The 18,874-nt window shown below is 38.0% G+C and overlaps 1 protein-coding gene across 1 annotated transcript; it reads right to left on the bottom strand.

Annotated features, from left to right (window-relative positions):
- Positions 1 to 11,203: 11,203 nt before the first annotated feature.
- On the bottom strand, positions 11,204 to 16,912 carry LOC133852022 (probable aldo-keto reductase 1). Its single transcript, XM_062288684.1, has 7 exons — positions 16,728 to 16,912; positions 14,309 to 14,476; positions 13,905 to 14,108; positions 13,561 to 13,733; positions 13,178 to 13,274; positions 12,626 to 12,779; positions 11,204 to 11,593 (listed from the first exon to the last, which is right to left on the bottom strand). Exons 1-7 carry the CDS (start codon positions 16,785 to 16,787, stop codon positions 11,415 to 11,417), a joined length of 1,035 nt encoding a protein of 344 aa, XP_062144668.1. The 5' UTR covers positions 16,788 to 16,912; the 3' UTR covers positions 11,204 to 11,414.
- Positions 16,913 to 18,874: the final 1,962 nt, after the last annotated feature.

Below are 18,874 nucleotides of genomic sequence, written 5' to 3'. Positions count from 1 at the left end.
AGTCGCCTTAAATATCAAAGCAATAATCCCATAAGATTAATGCGAAGAAGAAGTTGATCCTATTGATTTGGACAAGGTGGGGAGAAGAAGTTGATCCTATTGAACCCATGTCTAATATGCGGGATTGGGTGCAAAGGATTGAGTCCCATCCTTTGTTAGGACTAAAATGGAAGGGGGAGGAGGTTGTCGGCTCCCATCGACATAACCAAAGAGATCATGGCCGATTAAGAAAGGAAGCTGTGTTTGCCAACCAAGAAAATTATCACGAGTCAGCTTAGCATGAATTGTGTGATTGATGTTTATTGGTGGTGCAGAGAAGAAAGAGGTGAGAGTGGCCGCGGGTGCAGTTGTGGTGGACGAACTTGAAGAAGTAGCCATGTGCAGACTAAGTGTTTGATAAAAGGGCTAAAAGAAAGCAAGAAAGAAAAACCAAAATTATAGTCTCTAACATGGTATCATAGCACTAAAACTTATTGTTGTATTTTCTTTTCTTTTTTCTTCTTTTCTTTTAGCCATTTTGTTACAACTTATCATAAAAGCTTAAATTGATAGGAAAAAGTAAATTTAATAATTTAATCAATACTTTAATAGTCCCCCTCACGTGTGAGCTAAAACTCCCTTCTAATAGGTGATTCTCAAGATATGGAATATGTAATTAAAATGGGGATAAAATGATGGAGTTAAGGTTTAAACTCAGCACCTTTGACTCTGTTATCATGGACGAACATATAATATAGGAAATAGATGATAACAAAAAAGAGAGACAGAGAATTAAGGTAAAAAAGTAACTGCGTAAGTTTACGACTTAATATGTAAACTATCACAGAGCTTGTTTATGCAATGAGCCACAGCTGACAAAATATATAACTCTTGAACTTTGGTAATTTAAAATGATATGGGTTTTGTAAATACCACCATTTTTGGATGTATTTTGGGTTTTTCAAAACCCAATGGTATTAGTATCCTTTTATGCGGATTGAACTGGAGGGAGCCAGTTGATGGCTTGGATCTCTTCAATGCCAAAAATAAGCCACGTGGCTCAAGAAGGAAAAAAAAAAAAAAAAAAAAAAAAAAAAAAAACCAAACTTAAACCACATGACGCCCATAGAGGCTCGCTCATGGACAAGGTTGTACCCGAGCCATGGAGACCTGACTCGGTCCAGTCATCGATGTTCCAGCCATTGGAGGCTCCGTGGGAGCCCATGGAGTTTCTATCTCGGTCATGGAGCGTGTTGGCTCTGGAGGTCTCGAAGGCTTTGGCCCCTCCATGTTGAAAATTATTTCATGAAAATTTAAGTTTATCTCCAATTTGAATATTTAAACTTCCATCTATTTCTTTTATTACTCTTTGTTCCACATTGAAAAGTTATAAGTATTTTGTGTGCTTTATAAGCATTTATCATGCTCTTATACTAGATAAGATTTTGAGTATACATGTGATAGTTGTGTCACCCAGTGCAAAGCACTGGTCGCACGCACGCATGTCGCTTTGACGCTTTAGTCGCACTTAGTACTTAGCATGTTCGCATCGTCGCACACGAGATTATTAATTACGTGTGTATTTTTTCTAATGTGTACAACTGTTTTTCTAGCAGTAATATTTTTGATACTCAACTGTTTTCTAAACTGTCAGAAACTATATTTTCTATCTGATATTTTAACAGTCAGAAACCGTGTTTTCAACAGTTAGAAAATGTATTAAAACTGCTGTAAACCGTTTCTGAAATTTAGATAAAACTATGTTTTTCCAGCATATTTTCGATATCTTTTTTCTTCTCTTTTTTTTTTTTTTTATCTTCTCTGCTGTTACAGAATTTCTGAATTCAGAGTAGTGTTCAAAATTTGCAATCTGCACACTACATTCGGGCAATATCATATCCTAAGGACAAATTGTTGTATTCCTTTTTGCAAAACTTATTGTTTAAGTGGGAAACAATATTTGTTTAAGAGACAAACTAATATTAGCCTTACTGTCTAGTGTTCTTTCTATACAGTTTTTATTTTTCTGCTTTCTTCAATTTTCAATAGTTCCACATCTTTATTTTCCAACACTCCACATATGGTTGCCTTGTCAAAGACCTCGGGTGGTGGTGTTAATGGCAGAACTATAATGGAGGATTTGGCGGGGGAGTTGGAGGAGAATGCTACGTTTTCTGGGAACCCTTTTTTATTTGCTTCGTCTGAGGCCTCGCAAATGGTCTTGGACAGGATCATGTCACAGTCGGTGAGTGTTGTTGGTGGAAATGGAGAGGACCAAAACCCAACTCAGAATGTGTGTGGACAAATATTGTGATTTTTGGGTTTGTTGGGGTTGATCGAAATTTTGGTTTTAGTTGGCCTTTCTCTTTTTTGTTTTGTTCTCTCTCACGGTGTACGTTGGCCAGGAACGCAAGCGTTTCGTGATCCCCACCCAGTTCCTGAACCTCCATGACTCAGGTACAGCCTTGTCCATGACCGAACCTCTATGCGCATTATGTGAGTTTGTTTGGTTTTTTTTTTTTTTTCTTGAACCAAGTGGCTTATTTTTTGCCTTGGATCTAGAGTGTAAACTTAGAACCGGGCAATAACTGAGAACCGTTTTCGGAGTCTCCAATTATTGAAATTCAATAATTGGCTCAAAAACCGATACCCTGGTCACCCAGGATGAAACCAGTTATCCGGACCGAGTCTGCATAATAAATAATAAACTCAATCCAATCAAGAGCAAAGACCCAAATAATATTTATCATCCAACGCTATCACCGCCAGCAAACCCAAATAAATAAATTAAAAAAAAAAAAAAAAAAAAAACAAATGAACTCCATTAAAAATAAAAATAAAACTATTACTAGAATCAAACCCTAGTAAATCTAGGACAATGGAGGCCAACGAGAGAAACATAACTCTGATGGGATCTACAGCAACAAAGCTGCGGCCAAGATCACTGAGGCTACGGATTCCGTGGCGGCGACTTTGTTCAAGGCTGCGTCATTGCTAGAAGCACTGGTTGGAGACTCAGCCGATGTCTTGCCGATCGAGGTTGAGGGAACTGAACCAGATGGACTGTTCGCTGAAGGGGAAAATGTGGGAGGAGTCGGAGGCGAGCTGATGGGGGTAACTGAAGAACTAAAGAAGTGAAGAAGAAGAAGATGTCTGAAGTGAAGGGCTTGAACTGAAGAACTGAATGAGTGTGAAGGGCCTGAAGGCGTAGCAGAGACTTTGTGAGAAGTGGGAAAAGAAAGAAAAGGTGGAAGAGAAGGAAAGGGGTGTAGTGTATCCGTGTGTTAGGGTAAAGGGCAATAGGGGTAAGGCCGAAGAAGAAGACGTGTGTGCAAGGACAAGGATCGGACGGTGGTGACGTGTCAGATGGTGAGGGCAGCAGAGTCATGGGTTTGACAATGGAGAGGATCGAGTGTGAAGGGCCCAAAGGTTTGACAGTGTGAAGAAGAAGAAGTCTTCTTTCAGTTCTTTGTGAAGAAGAAGAAGAAGGAGGCAGCGGTGCGCAGGGTGAGACCGTGAGAAGTCAGAAGGAAAGGGTTAAGAACTTAAGGGGTGACGGGGTGTAGCGTTAGGGAAAAGGGTCGGGGGTAATTTATTAATTTTTTTTTTAATATATTATTGTTATACACTCGGAGACGGTTATAATCGGGTGTCTAGAAAATTAATACCTGGCTTTAGCTCCGGGTATCCGATTACCCGGTTATAAATAATTGGGTACCAAATTGGTTTCTTCACTTTCTGGTTACCCAGAACTGGTTAGTATCCGAAACCGGTTTTCCGACTGGTTATAGCAATCCGGAATTACACCCTTACTTGGATCTCTTTAAAGAGATCCGAGCCATCAACCGGCTCCTCTCCAGTTCTAATGAAGTGGAGAGGATCCTGATCCCCTTTTATGCCTTCATTCTTAAACCTCTCGCAAACTTTGTTGAACAACACACCAAAAAAATAAAACCTCCAGCACCAGATTTAAGGGTTGTAGACGAAGATTGATAGAAGAAGGAAAAAAAAAAAAAAAAAAAAAAAAAAAAGGTTGTTCATTGGGGTGCAATTCTTACTCCAAATGCTTTATAAGTCCTAAGTCCGAAAAAATCTTACAAGGGATAACTACACTTCACCCCCCCTGATTTATCTACGGTGTGGCGATTTACCCCCCAATGTACGAAAATTGTTACATGACCCCCCCGAACTTGCCAGCGTGTAACGAAATGGACCTTCCGTCCAATCGCCCGTTCGTTTGGACGGCAAGTCGGTCACGTACAAGTCACGTGACCGTTTCAGAAAGAAATTCTACCCAAAATACCCCCGCCTCACCTATCGTTTGGATTTAGACATTTCGTGCGTGAGGTCCCCACTTCCACTTAGCACGGACGGCTACTTTCGAAGGTTCTACACGAACTGACCCACCCACAACCTGTCGCCGAAATCCATACCGCTCAACTCGTTCATAATCGTTGTTAAATAAAGGTTAGTGGTTTTTTAATGGAGAAAGTTTTTTTTTTTGGTAGGCGATTTGGGGGGTTTTTATTAATCTAGGGTTTCGGATTTGGGGGTTTTTGTTAATTTAGGGTTGTCGGTTTTGGGGTTTTTGTTAATGTTGTTTGTTTAGTCTCATTTGTTGTTTGTTTAGTCTCATTTTTAATGTAGAAATTGACTGCAATTTGGGTATAAAAAAATGTTAGGGTTTGTCGGGATTTGGGGGTTTCGCTTACAGTATGTGTTTTATAATCATTTGTGGTCCCGATTTGTATCCTTTTTTGCTTTGTTTGTTGTCTACCGAAAACGTAATTGGTTTGTTAAAGTGCATTGGGTTTGATTTGTTAAAGTGCATTGGGTCCCGATTTGTATCCTTTTTGTTGTTTTTTACTAATTTATATGCAGTGGGGTCCCGATTTGTATCATTTTTTGATTTGTTTGTTGTCTGCCGAGAACCTAATTGGTTTGTTTTGTTTATATGCATTGGGTTTGGTTTATATGCATTGGGTCCCATGTGGTTTGTTTTGTTTACACCTTATATATGCAGTGGGGTCCCAATGCACTATTTTTTTGCAATTGATTTTGGAGCATTATTGGGTCCTTATTTAATATGTCTCTGCATTGGTTAATATGTATGTGTACCTATCAAATATATTTTTTTGCATATTAGTTGCACTATTTTTTTGGAGCACTATTTGTTTTGCATATTACTACTTTATATGCAGTGGGGTCCCGATTGCAGTTGTGCTTTGCATATTAGTTGCAGTGCCTTATTATTGTGGTCCCCTTGTCCCATGCATAATATATTTTTTTGTTTGCATGTGTAGAATGAAGCTAGTCTTTGAGATTTATTATTGTAGTCCCCTTGTCCCATGCATAATATATTTTTTTGTTTGCATGTGTAGAATGAAGCTAGTCTTTGAGATAAACTATGGGGGTAGGTTTGACAGAAAATATGGATGTATTTATGTGGGGGGTCAAGTGAATGTCCATCCGGATAACGTTGATCCTGATGATGTGTCATTTGTCCTGATAGAGTCTATAGTGGGACAATATGGGTATAGTCCAGGTGATTTGATTTACTTTAGGGACCCTACCAAAGATCTAGTAGATGGTCTACAACTAGTATCCTCGGATTATGATGTAGCTTATATGGTTGCCAAACATGTGGATAAACCTAATGTAGTCCTTTATATTGTTTCTTTCCAAAATGATAGAGGTGGGGATGGGGAAGATTTGGAAAATAATGAAGAGGGAGATGATGGAGGTAGGGTTGATTTAAATGATTCATGGTGGGATGATAAAATCAGTGATGATGACGATGTTTTTGAAGATTATCTGGTGGATAGTGCTGGCCCCTCAAAAATGCCAGAAACTGATGAGGGCGTGGAGGGTGATGGGGAGGATGGGGATGGGGATGGAGATGGTGGTGATGGTACTGAGGTTGAGGGTGGGGGTGATGGTGATGGTGGGGGTGAGAGTGGGGATGAGAGTGGGGGTACTTTGGGTGATGATGATGGCCAGAGTGGGCCATCTAGTATAAAAATGTCATCGTTTGAAGATGTTAAGGTGGATGAGAATGACTCTGAGATTAGTAGAAGTGACATCCTATTGTCACCAGTACCTGTCAGTGATGAAGAGGATGGTGGGACTTCATCTCACCCTGATGTGGAGTTCCATGAAGTTGACATTGTCAATCCAAACCTGAAGCTTAGAATGAAGTTCGCTAACATTCAACTATTTAGAGAAGCTGTTAAGCAATACAATGTGAGAAGGGGAAAGGACATAAGGTTTGAGAAAAATGAAAGAGCCAAGTCTGTAGCTGTGTGTAGAGATCTAGGTTGTGGTTATAGAGTGTATGGTAGACAGATGGCGACTGAGGCCTCATTTGAAATAAGGTCCTTAAGACCTACACATTCTTGTACTCGAGTATACAAGAGCTCAATTGTCAATTCGAGGTGGATAGCAGATAAACTTTATGATAAGTTTAAGGTTCAACCAGACATGCCACTGCGAGTGATACAAGATGAAGTCAAGAGGAAATGGAATGTTGAAGTCAGCAAGAGTCAAATGTATAGGGGTAGGAAGAAGGCAGAAAAGAAGATATACGGTTGTCTGGGTGAACAGTATGGCAGGCTGTGGGATTACTGTGAGACTTTAAGGCGTACTAACCCGGGTAGCTGTGTAGTGATGAAGGTTGAAAGACCAAACCCTAATTTGCCTGCTAAGTTTCAGAGACTCTACTTGTCCCTTGCAGCCATGAAGAATGGGTTCTTGGAAGGTTGTAGGCCTGTCATAGGCCTAGACGGGTGCTTTCTAAAAGGACCTTACAAGGGAATGCTACTGGCTGCGATTGGTCGAGATGCCAACAACAACATGTACCCAATTGCAATCGCCATTGTAGAATCTGAGACAAAAGACAGTTGGACCTGGTTCCTGGAGTGCCTTGTTTCAGATCTTGGTCATCATGAGAGGCACACTGCTCCTACATTCATTTCTGATCAGCAAAAGGTTAGTTATATTACTTGCATAATTTTACATATTACTTTTAGCTATTTTTTTTTTCTACATATAAACTTACCCATTTTGCACATTGGATTGATGTAGGGTCTTGTGCCAAGTTTTGATGTTGTTATGCCAATGGCGGATCACCGAATCTATGTAAGGCATTTATATGCCAACTTTCGAGATAAAGGATTTCGGGGGGTGGCCTTGAAGGAATTGTTGTGGAAGGCAGCATCGTCATATACTGAGGTCGAGTTCAGATTTCAGATGGAAGAGATGAAGAAAGTCAATCCTGATGCCTTTGACTACCTAGACAAGATTGACCCCAGCGGATGGTTGAGAGCATGGTTCAGTGACTATCCTAAATGTGACCTCCTTGTCAACAATATATGCGAGTGTTTCAACTCATACATCCTGAAGGCACGTGACAAGCCAATTCTGACGATGCTTGAGATGATTAGGAAGCAGCTCATGAGAAGGTACCAACTTAAAAGAGATGGCATCAACAAATTGAAGGGCAAGTTGTGCCCTAGAATTGTTGAGAAGCTTGAGGCCATTGGTGAGGCTGCATCGAACTGCCTATCCCGTTTTGCTGGTGTTGGCATATTTGAAGTAGAGCAGGGAAGAAGGCAATATGCTGTGGATTTGAGGAGGAGGACATGTGGTTGCAGATAGTGGGAGGTGACTGGGATCCCATGTGCACATGCACATTCTGCCATAACATTTCATGGGCATAAACCGGAGGATTATGTAGATTCATGTTATAGCATTGAGATGTACAAGAAGGCTTATGCTCCCATCATATATCCAATGCCTAATGAGGAACAGTGGGTAAAGACTGCGCATGATGTATTGGATCCGCCTAGATCAAGAAAGATGCCAGGCAGACCTCGAAAGGCCAGGGTAAGAGGTCCTGATGAGTCAAGAGTTCCTCAGAATCCTTATAGAATGAGAAAGTTTGGATTGAAGGGTAGATGTGGGATTTGCAAGCTGGTTGGACACAACAGCAGGACCTTTCCAAGGAAGAAGGACCAGCCCTCAACAGAAGTTGATTTGCCTACTCCACCCCCAGCTAGTTTGCCCACTCCACCCCCAACAAGTGTAAGTCTCACTAACCAATATAGTTGTATAGTAGTTGATGTGCTATTAATGTATTATTTGATGTGTTATTAATGTTGGCCTTCAGACCCAAAGCGTTGGATGTAGCAGTAGTACAAGGGGAGGTGCACAACCAGCCTCCAACAGTCGAAGGGGGGGGTGCACAACCAGCCCCCAACAGTCAAAGGGGGGGTGCACAACCAACCCTCAAAAGGATAATTACTGGTGCTACACAGCAACCCACTGCCACTGCCCCACCTATTGCAACAGCTGAGAGAAATTTGGTACTTACTTTAGTTTAGTCTTTAAAATGCATCCTACTGTTTATTTGTCAATATCTCATATTTGAAATTTATGGCAGCAAAATCCTGTTGGACTTAAAGTGCCCAGCTGGAACAGGCACCCGCCAGCACCTAGACCACCTCCACCTACTACAACAGTTGAGAGAGATTTGGTACTTATCTTACTTTAAGTTTGGTTTTTAAAATGCATCCTATTGTTTATTTATGAATCTCTCATATTTGAAATTTATGGCAGCAAAATCCTGTTGGACTTAAAGTGCCCAGCTGGAACAAGCAACCGCCAGCACCCAAACCATGCATACCAGTTAGAAGAGTGTCTAATCGAATCAGGGCCATGGTGCAGAGTGTTCCAATTCAAAAGGGTCCACCTGTTTTGATTGACCTCACAGCTAGGACTAGTACTGATGGAGGAGGGAGAGTATTTGGGTTGACCCCAAGAACCCCACAAGTTGCAGAACACGGTGCGGCGACAACATCCTCAACACCGGCGAAAGGAAAAAGGATCGCCCATACCATTGAAAAAGGATTACAGATTATGGAGTCAAAGCCGAAAAGGAAAAGACCAGAATGGAAGCATTGAAGTTTTTGTTTTCTGGAATATAATGGCATTTTGTATATAGGAAAGGGTTGGACATGTAGTTTATGTAAGTAGTTTGAATTGCATGCTGATTTCTTTTGGACAGATTTCAGTGTCTTTAAAAAACCTATGGTGTAGTGAATGCATGCTTTTGGTATGTTTGAACAGATTTCAGTGTCTTTAAAAAACTTATGGTGTAGTGAATGCCTGGTTTTGGTATGTTTGAACAGATTTGGTAAATGCATGGTTTTGGTATGTTTGGACAGGTTTTGTTAAATGGGTTTGGACAAGTTTTGTTAAATGGGTTTGGACAGGTTTGGTTTGGTGAATGCATGGTATGTGCATGGTATTGGTGAATGCATGCTTTAACACAAAATTAGAGTGGACATGCATGCTTTAACACAACCGGACTCAAATAAGTTCAGGTTCAACACACATACATTTTTCATTTCCAAAACATCATCCATTACGTACCAATAATGGTCTACATAAAGTAACCATAAACACATCACCATAAACCCTGCCCAAAACATCACCCTAAACCCTAAACATCATCACCCTAAATCTTCATGGTAACAACATACGATCATGTTTGGAATCGAATACACCCTTTGATTCTGATCCAGCCATAAGCAGATACACAATCATCAATATCCATGTACATACAATTATTGTCTTATAAATCTTTTTCATTGTTTGGTAATTGATCCCCTGAATCTCGATTTCTTTACGGAGGGCAGCATTTTCAATCTCCATATTTGCCCTCAACTTTGCAACTTCAGCTTCAACTATAAGTCGGCATCGTTCGGCTTCCTCTATCCCCATACTCGCCTTCAACTTTGCAACTTCAGTTTCAACCATTGTACGGCATCGTTCAGCTTCTTGAATCAAACTTCCATGCCACTCACGCAAACGACCTACCACCCTCTCTCCATGTGAACACATTTTGGGATCAACCCATTGCCAGAAACCACAAGCTCGATTTATCTGAAAAACGATAACAAAAATAAATCAAAAAATAAATAAAATAAAACAGACAGAAACAAAGGTTATTTCTAGCTTATGTTATTTGAAAATTAATCGTCGTAGGCTATTTATGCACTTTTCCATATCATTTCAAAACTCATTAATCTTCAGAAAATTAATGAGTTTAATACATGTATTGAATTTGATGTTGAATGATTATGTAAAGCAAGAACAAGCTGTGAATATGAAACTGAACAAAAGGTTTGAGAGAAAAATGATTCTCTGATTTAGTATTGAATAGCATAATCAACTGTACATGACTCGCAGTATATATATACCGAGTTACATGACTTGCTTTGCAAGTTATAATCTAACAGTCTAACTAACTAACAAAACAAAAGTCACGTGTCTATACAGAATTAATCACATGTGTAAAAATGTAATCTAATAACATGCTCCAAAAAAAAAAAAAAACTACTAAATAAAAATCAACCCAGTCCATTTTTTTTAAAAAAAAATATTTATATAAGTACAATAAGAGGTAAGCAGCATTGCTCTTCATAAAAATTGCTGAAGATTTTCGGTTAAATTACCTGGTAATTTTGGCATTTTACAAACCTTCTACCGAAATTTTTTTCGGTGTAGGAGGTTAACATACAAGCCGGACGCTCGCAATAACAAATCGGCATTACTACAGAAGTTGCCCCACTCGTTGTCGACTCCGACTCCATAGAAGCAGTGCCTGATGGTTGCATCTTCGGGAAATGGTGCGAAACTGGTCAGAGATGTCGAAAATCGGAAGCCCACTTCGAAAACCCTAGTTCCTAGTTCTTGCAAAGAGCCGTTGGTGAAGGAGATGAGAAATATGTGCGAGCACGGGGGTGTATAAAGATGAGGTGAGGCGGGGGTATTTTGGGTAGAATTTCTATCTGAAACGGTCACGTGACTTGCACGTGACCGACATGCCGTCCAAACGAACGGGCGACTGGACGGAAGGTCCATTTCGTTACACGCTGGCAAGTTCGGGGGGGTCATGTACCAATTTTCGTACATTGGGGGGTAAATCGCTACACCGTGAATAAATCAGGGAGGTGAAGTGTAGTTATCCCATCTTACAATGATTTCTACATCGTCACCAAAATTGTTGTGTTTGATACTTTGATATCTTTATTGCTTTATTTAATTTTGGTGATATTGTGTGGTTGTGAAATTTTTGTTAATTGTAATTTTTGGACAAAACTTATTCACCCCCTTTGGGTATTGTTTGGGTACATTGGGCAAATTTCACCCACAAAACTCATTAACAAACAAACCCAAAAGTTTTTTCAACTTTTACCATAATGCGTTATACAAAGCAACAATATTAGTGCATTCTCAAAAAGTTTATATAATCGTGTCGCTAACTTAGCAGCGTGAATGATACAGATGGTTTATTAAGCCATTCGATCCACAAAAGCATCGCCTTATCAAAGTGAAGTGGACAACATCCATGACAGTATAAGTTGAGACAATCAATTCTTTGGAGGAGTGTTAGCAAACTTCCATTGGAACTGATCCCTGTTTTGAAAGCTTCTACTACCAGCTACCTCTTCGTTGGGTACAGCATCAGATATCTCTTTCAGGTTTGCCTCTGTAAGTTTCATCTTCAAAGAGCCAATATTGTCATCCAGGTTTTTTATCTTAGTTGTCCCTTTAAAAGTTCAAGGAAAATGAACAGTGAGAAATCGCATGTCAAAGTCTCAACTTGGTTAGAGTTTTTAGAAGGTGATATAAGTAAGCATTAGCATCAGAATTCCTGGGGAAATTGCATCACCATGAAAAGATTTGGCACATTGGATAAAACAATCTTACAAAATAGTTCCGAAGGGAACTGAAATCTAAAGCAGCTGTGTGTATTGAATGAATATAATTGAAAATGTGCAAACTAGTTCACTGAATAAATTTACGAATATGATTGCTGGACTTAAAATTTGATTTTGCTTCGTCATCTATGTACTCATAACATCAGTTAGACCTCCAATGAAAATGAAAATGAAATCGAATGCCGTTACGATTTCTAGAACAACTCAACTCAGCGCATTTCAATTCAACTAAGCCTTGATCAATTCCATTATGTTTTCCTGAACACAGATCTTCATATATTTAGCAGAATTGTTAATGAGCTTCAGCAGATTCGCTAATGTGATCTCTTTAAACTAGAGAACAAGTGCTAGCTATTGTCACTCTTCAAAATAAGATGCATGTGGTTAACTCATTATTTACTATTTCTGAAAACCAACCTCCCACTCATTTACAAATTTATCCAAAAGCTAGTGGCCAATGATGCTTTTAAGACACTGTGATCACAAATTCCAATCCATAATCAAATCTTAGTTATGACCGCAACCTAACACCATATTAATGAATACGCTAAGGGTAAACTAAAATTTCTTGAGTTCTTTTGGGTTTCTTGTAATATATACTGAACTTGGAGTCTTCTGGCATGAAATTCTTATGGCACATGCATCCTCTAAAATCTTATTCTACATTTTCCAGCCTAAAAAGAAAAAAGCACTGGACACTTGGAGAAGAAATGGTATTTAATAACATTGAATTGAACTTCAGCCACTTCTTTTCTCTCCTTTTCTTTTCAACCACATTTATGAGGAAAACTTATATATGCAGCACATTTCAGACTAATTTATTTAAATTAATCAGGACTAAAAAGGTGAAAGTCACTTACCTGGTATGGGTACAACATCATCCGCTTGTTCAAGTACCCATGCTAGTGCTAGCTGAGCAGGAGTGCATTGGTGCCTTCTAGCAAGGCTTTCTATTCGGGTATAAACGGTCTTGTTCTTCTCCAAATTGTCTCCCTGGAACCGAGGATACATGGCCTTATACATAAAAGAGCTGCCTGTTAGTTAAGATTTTTTTTTTTTTCCTGTTACTGTTAATATCAATATGGGGAACGGAAAAAGTAATGAAATCCTCTAGTTCTCCATCAGATGGTTCTTAAAATTAAGAACAGACTTTTGACAATAAAAGGAAAAATTACAATTACTTAAAAATAAGACAAAACTTGATGCATTTACAGGAAAATATTTTCAGGGAAGATTCTCTTAAGACAAACACCAAATAGCAGATGTGAGGATATATATTTTTTTGTAAAGGCAGCTGCATAGACATGTTTAATTGTATGAATTTTTTATTCAAATTAACCCTGAAGAGTAATGCACTGCTGAAAGAAAAATATTATTCATTGAAAGTCAACAAATGGGTGGGAAACATATACCAAGGTACTGTTTGCATCGAAGCTTTCCACGATTCCTTTGCCAGCAAAAAAACCACGACCAAGAGGACTGTATGGAACTATTCCAATGCCAAGTTCCCTGCATGCACAAGAGTATCAAGATAGAATTCTCATACTTCTGGATAAGATGTCAAAAAGCCACACAAAATCAAAATCGACATAAAAGCAACCCAATTAATATTTTCTATTGTTGCAATTCTTTCAAAAACGATAATACTATTGGAATCCTAAGAAAGTAAAAAAGATATTTAAGAAGGGATAAACATGTTCGCGCAGCATTCTTCAAAGGTTTCTTAGAAGTTGAAGCACTCAAGAGACTTGTGAGACCAATTTTCATAAAAACTGGGGCTGTAAATTGAACAAACCTGCAAAGTGGAATTATCTCTTCCTCGATATCACGAGTCCAGAGAGACCACTCCATTTGTACAGCTGTGATGGGATGCACAACATGTGCCCTCCTTATTGTGTCTGGGCTGGCTTCAGATAGACCAATATATTTGACTTTTCCCTCCTCTACCAGTTTCTTAAGTTCGCCTATCTACATGCCAATAAGATGCATGTACTTAATCAGTTTTGCCATTTCGATCCCACTATCTCCACAATGGTATAACTAATTTGAAGAGAATTTGATCATTTTAATTACAAACAGAAAAGAATTCAAAAACCACCCTTGCAGGCATCTAGTTGAAAGAGAAAGAGAACCACTTACAGTTTCTTCTATAGGTACATTCGTGTCAATCCGATGCTGATAATATAGATCAATGTATTCCACATCAAGACGCTTCAAGCTAGCCTCACAGCATGAGCGAACATAGTCAGGGCTACCGTTCACTGTAATGTGAGGAGATCCCACTCTTTGGATGTCAAATTTGGTGGCTACTTGAATTTTCTCTCTTGGCAACTGCTTCAAGGCCTGAAAGATATAAACTTGTTCCAGTTAATTAATATCACAAAGTCTTAGCATGGTGAATGTGATCAATTATTAATCAGTTCATTAACAACAGAACAAATAGAGAAAATACTATCCCGTAGATATTTCTACATTAGCGACAAACGACAAAACAATCCAACTTCTTGATCGGGCTAGTAAAACTAAAAATTGATGACGAGTACCTTTCCAAGCAGAATTTCGTTAGTATGGGGTCCATAAACATCAGATGTATCAAAGAAAGTGATTCCCTCACTGAAAGCGTGCTTTATTATTGAGATTCCATCCACATCAGAGAGAGGAGAATTGTAGACTCCTGTCAGGCCCATACATCCAAATCCCAACTTTGAGACCTACAAAAAAAAAAGGTTTAGAATTACAAAGAAATGAACAACATAAAGTTAACAAAAAATGAATTGGAATGAAATTTGTTTTTGATAAATTGGAATTCGAATGAAAATTGAGTACCAATAATTATTTTAATCGAAAAGACTATTCCTTAAAACCTCGGAACCTATGCATCTCAAACATTGAAAAGATTAACCTCAAGACTTTTGTTAAGTTGATAGCAATTTGAAATTTATATTTTCAGTGAAACCTATCATTAATCTTTCATGGTTATAGGTTATTTCTGCAGGTCCAAATTTATGTGAGACTCCTGATGGAAGAAAGAAACAAGACTATAAATAAGATCCAAAGTCTCCATCCTTTCTATCACTTCAATCTCTCCAAAACCTCCCACATGATGAAAGAACTTCAATACATGCAAGTAGTAATTACTGAACAAGGAAAGATAAGGAACAGTATTTTGCTGATTCCAGAATCTGACCCTAGTCTCTATTATCTAGTATAGATAAGAGCACAATTCACACAAATTAAACTGACATTTAACATCAACACCCCCCTCCCCCCCTAAAAAAACTAAAATGGTGTATGTATACCAAATATGTAACAACCCACCCTAAACGACACAATATTGTCCGCTTTTAGATCTCGCAAACCAGACTTTCCAAGAGGTCACCTATCCTAGTACTACTCTCGCTGAAGTACGCTTAACTGCGGAGTTATAATAGTTTCACGGTTTTAAAATGTGTTGTGTCAAGAAGGATGCAAATATACATATAAGCACATCTCATTCTCATACCCAGACGATATAAGATGTCATAATCAGGCCTTTTTGGGACCTAGCATTTCCGCTGGCGACCCTCATGGGATCCACTCATTTCTTGGCATCTCAGCGAGTGCCCATTGGCGACCCTCATAGGCTTGTGCACACTCCTCCCATCTTAGAATGGACAATGACCCTGATACCATTTGTAACGACCCACCCCTAACGACATAATATTGTCCGCTTTTGGTTTCCCTGAACCAAACTTTCCAAAAAGTCACCCATCTTAGTACTACTTTCGCAAAAGCACGCTTAAGTGTAGAGTTCTGATAGGTTTATGACTTTAAAACGTGTTGTATCAAGAAGGGTGCGAACATACATATAAACACATCTCAATTCCCATACCCAAGCGATGTGGGACATTATAAAATATATCCAAACTTCTTAGTGTACTAGGAAAGAGAATACTAACTACTATCTAAGAGATAGCATCTTCCACATGATTTCCTTTCTTCACAAGAAAAGAACAATCTACCTCAATATGTTTAGTTCATCGCATTGACCTTTGGTTATTTAGGTATACAATGGCTGCTTTGCGTCATAACATAGTTTTAATGGCATTATAAGCTCAATACACAATTCAATCATATTATAACTAAATTGCTCCAATTTTATTAAGTTTACTGGAGTATAAGGGTCGTTTTACCCTTTGACAGTCTTATTTTAACCCCAAACCCTAACAGGAGGGATGAGATTGTAAAAAATTGAAAGTTCGATACACTAAATTGAGAATTTTTAAATTTTGAGATGAGACATTGTAAAAGTAATGAAAATTCAATGAGATTAAGTGAAGTTTCTCCATTATTTTTTATATTAATCACACGCTAAAGCTTATGGTCACAGAGACATACTTGGCAACTCCCAAAGCAGTTTAATTTTCTTTTAGCCTTTCCTTCATCAAATATCTGATTTCAAACTCAAACTTATAGTTAATGAGTAGACTCATGTCTTCTCAAAAGATGCAGGCTTGGGATTTAAAACTCCCATGAGAACTCATAGCCACTCAATAGCCATGAACATTTGTACATCCCATGTAAATTGAATGAGCCGGCAATCTTGTATTTTACACAGCATTCTAACTTCATCATCCAGAGTAATTATATAGAAGAAAATGAAAAATATCATTGATGGTACAGGATGATCAGCTTCCAGATATCAGTAAATGGCATCGTTGACCTTGAGCAAATATTAGTTTGACAACACATGAACTTCCATAGACCTCAAGGAAAGAATTTATGCTGATTCCGAGACTAGAAAGAAATACAATTCTGTTATCAGAGTGTGATCAGCTTCTTGATACCATAAAAACTAAAAAGTAATTCAAATTATGTTGTTTTCGAAGAAATGCGACTTGAACAGATACACGTAGAAATTTCCTGTACGTAAAAATTGAAATGGTACTAAAGGAATAATGACAATTAATGGCCGGGATTTACCTCAAGGCCTTGACTGCCCAGTTTCACTCTTGGAATTTGGAATTCGTTGCCTTCTGCCATCTTTCAGATCGATGATTGTTTCTCTTCTCAAGATTTTCTGTCTCAATCACTTGTTGGGATTTGTCTTTGCACTTATCATCAGTACTAAAAATACACAAATATATAGAGAATGGAAAGAGTGGAACGATATACGAATCTAAACTTTCTTAGTTTCTTTCATCATTGATTATGTCATTACGCTTTTTTTTATTTATTTTTTATTGGGATATGACCAGCGAGATTGGTTGCGAGTCTCTCTTTCATCAGTCGTCACTGATTATGCAATGCAATAGGCACATGCAAAAATAGTTAATATATTAAAAATTAAAAATTTTATTTTATTTTAAAAAAATTAACTGGCAGCCACTCTCTCAGGAGGTGTGGCTCGCCGCCACCCCCTAAGGTAGCTTAGCTTGCAGGTCATCCTAGAGCAGGTTGGGGGTAGCCACACGACCACCCCATAAGCTAAGGGTGGCGCGAGACACTTTAAGGGTGGTCGGTGCCACCCTGCACAGGCCACCCCTCAAATCCTTTTTTTTTTGTTCCTTTTTTTTTAAAATAATAATAAAATTTGAAGTTTTTTATTTTTAATATATTAATATTTTTTTTATTAAGAATGACACATGTTACGTTTTTATTGGACTGACGTGGCAACCTAACGGTTTATTTTAAGTTTGTGAACGGAAAGCGACTTTATGGAGTAATTTGTAATTTTTGCCTAGCACAAGGTTCGTACAATTATTTTTTATACCACAAGGAGTAGTTTGTAATTTAAACTAACCACAATGACCAATAGTTCAATTTTTCCTTATCAAATAGATACCGAGTTTTGTGTAAATTTTGTTCCTTAAATTTCATAAATTTTTCGATTTATGTTCCGTCAAACATACTATTTTGCCACATGTACAAATAGGGACATCACTACTCACAAAATTTTATCACGAATACAAAATAACAAGATCAAACTTGTCATATCAGTTCCACTCACCACATCAACCACATGCTGCCATATCAGCCCCTCATTAGCATACAAAGTAGAAACAATTCAAACACACGTGCCTAGTCTACATTGATTATTTACTAGATAAAATTGAACTTTATAAGTGTTTATAAGAAACTCTAATTGTAACTTGACTCATCGTTTTAATCTGATAACACATGTGTGACTAGCATCACAGCTTAAACAGCAACTAGGACAGCAAATTTCTTCGCTGCCGAAGATAATAAGGAAGTAACACGGGGCATCTTAGACGGTGAATGTAACGACCCCCACTTTTACAAAAAGGCATAAGTGAAAATTTTGGTTTCCATGTATCGTTATGACATCATCAATGACGTCATCAAAGTATAAATTGGTAGCGAAAAATAATTTTTCTGTACAATGACACATCAGTGCTGACATAATAACCTCAAAATAAAAATTAATAACATGTCGTTCTGATATAATAATTACATTCAAATTAATAACATATGTACCACAAGCGGCACTTAATAAAGTATCAGTCATATCGTAATAAATATCATAGCACCAAAGAAACATATGAAAAGAGTCTGACACATGTGCATGACAGGATAAAATAAGCAGGGTAGTCCATCACATCCAAAAATCCACAACATAAGAGGCAACCTAGCCTCAAAAGACCTCCACTATAATCCATCTAAGCATCTAAATAATCCTGATACTCTTCGTCCTTAAACCCTGTATTAATAAATAATACAGATAGAAACAATAATATAAAAATACCTAAGTAAGTTAGTTGTTTCCAATAATATAATGAATGCTGATTTATTTATGAAATACAACACAATGAAATATAACTCTATGATTATATGTATATGCAATTCATGTTCCGGGCATGAATTGAATATATTTATAATAATAAAGCGATGATATGATAGTTTTCTATGCAGAGTTTTATTAAAGCAACAACTTTCTTCTTATCTAATTCTAGTTATAGTCTCTGCTCAGTTAAAAGCTTATTTTAGGAACCTATGCCCCTTCCAATTGAAGCCTATGCTTCGTATATTTAAAGTCTATGCTTCTTTTATAGGGGGCTTATGCTTATACGTCAAATTAAAGTTTATGCTTTTTTTATTAGGGGCCTAAG

This window comes from Alnus glutinosa, chromosome 12 (assembly GCF_958979055.1).
Source record: "Alnus glutinosa chromosome 12, dhAlnGlut1.1, whole genome shotgun sequence".
NCBI lineage: Eukaryota > Viridiplantae > Streptophyta > Magnoliopsida > Fagales > Betulaceae > Alnus > Alnus glutinosa.
Note: the sequence above shows the minus strand (reverse complement) of the source record. Positions and strands in the feature narration are given on the sequence as shown.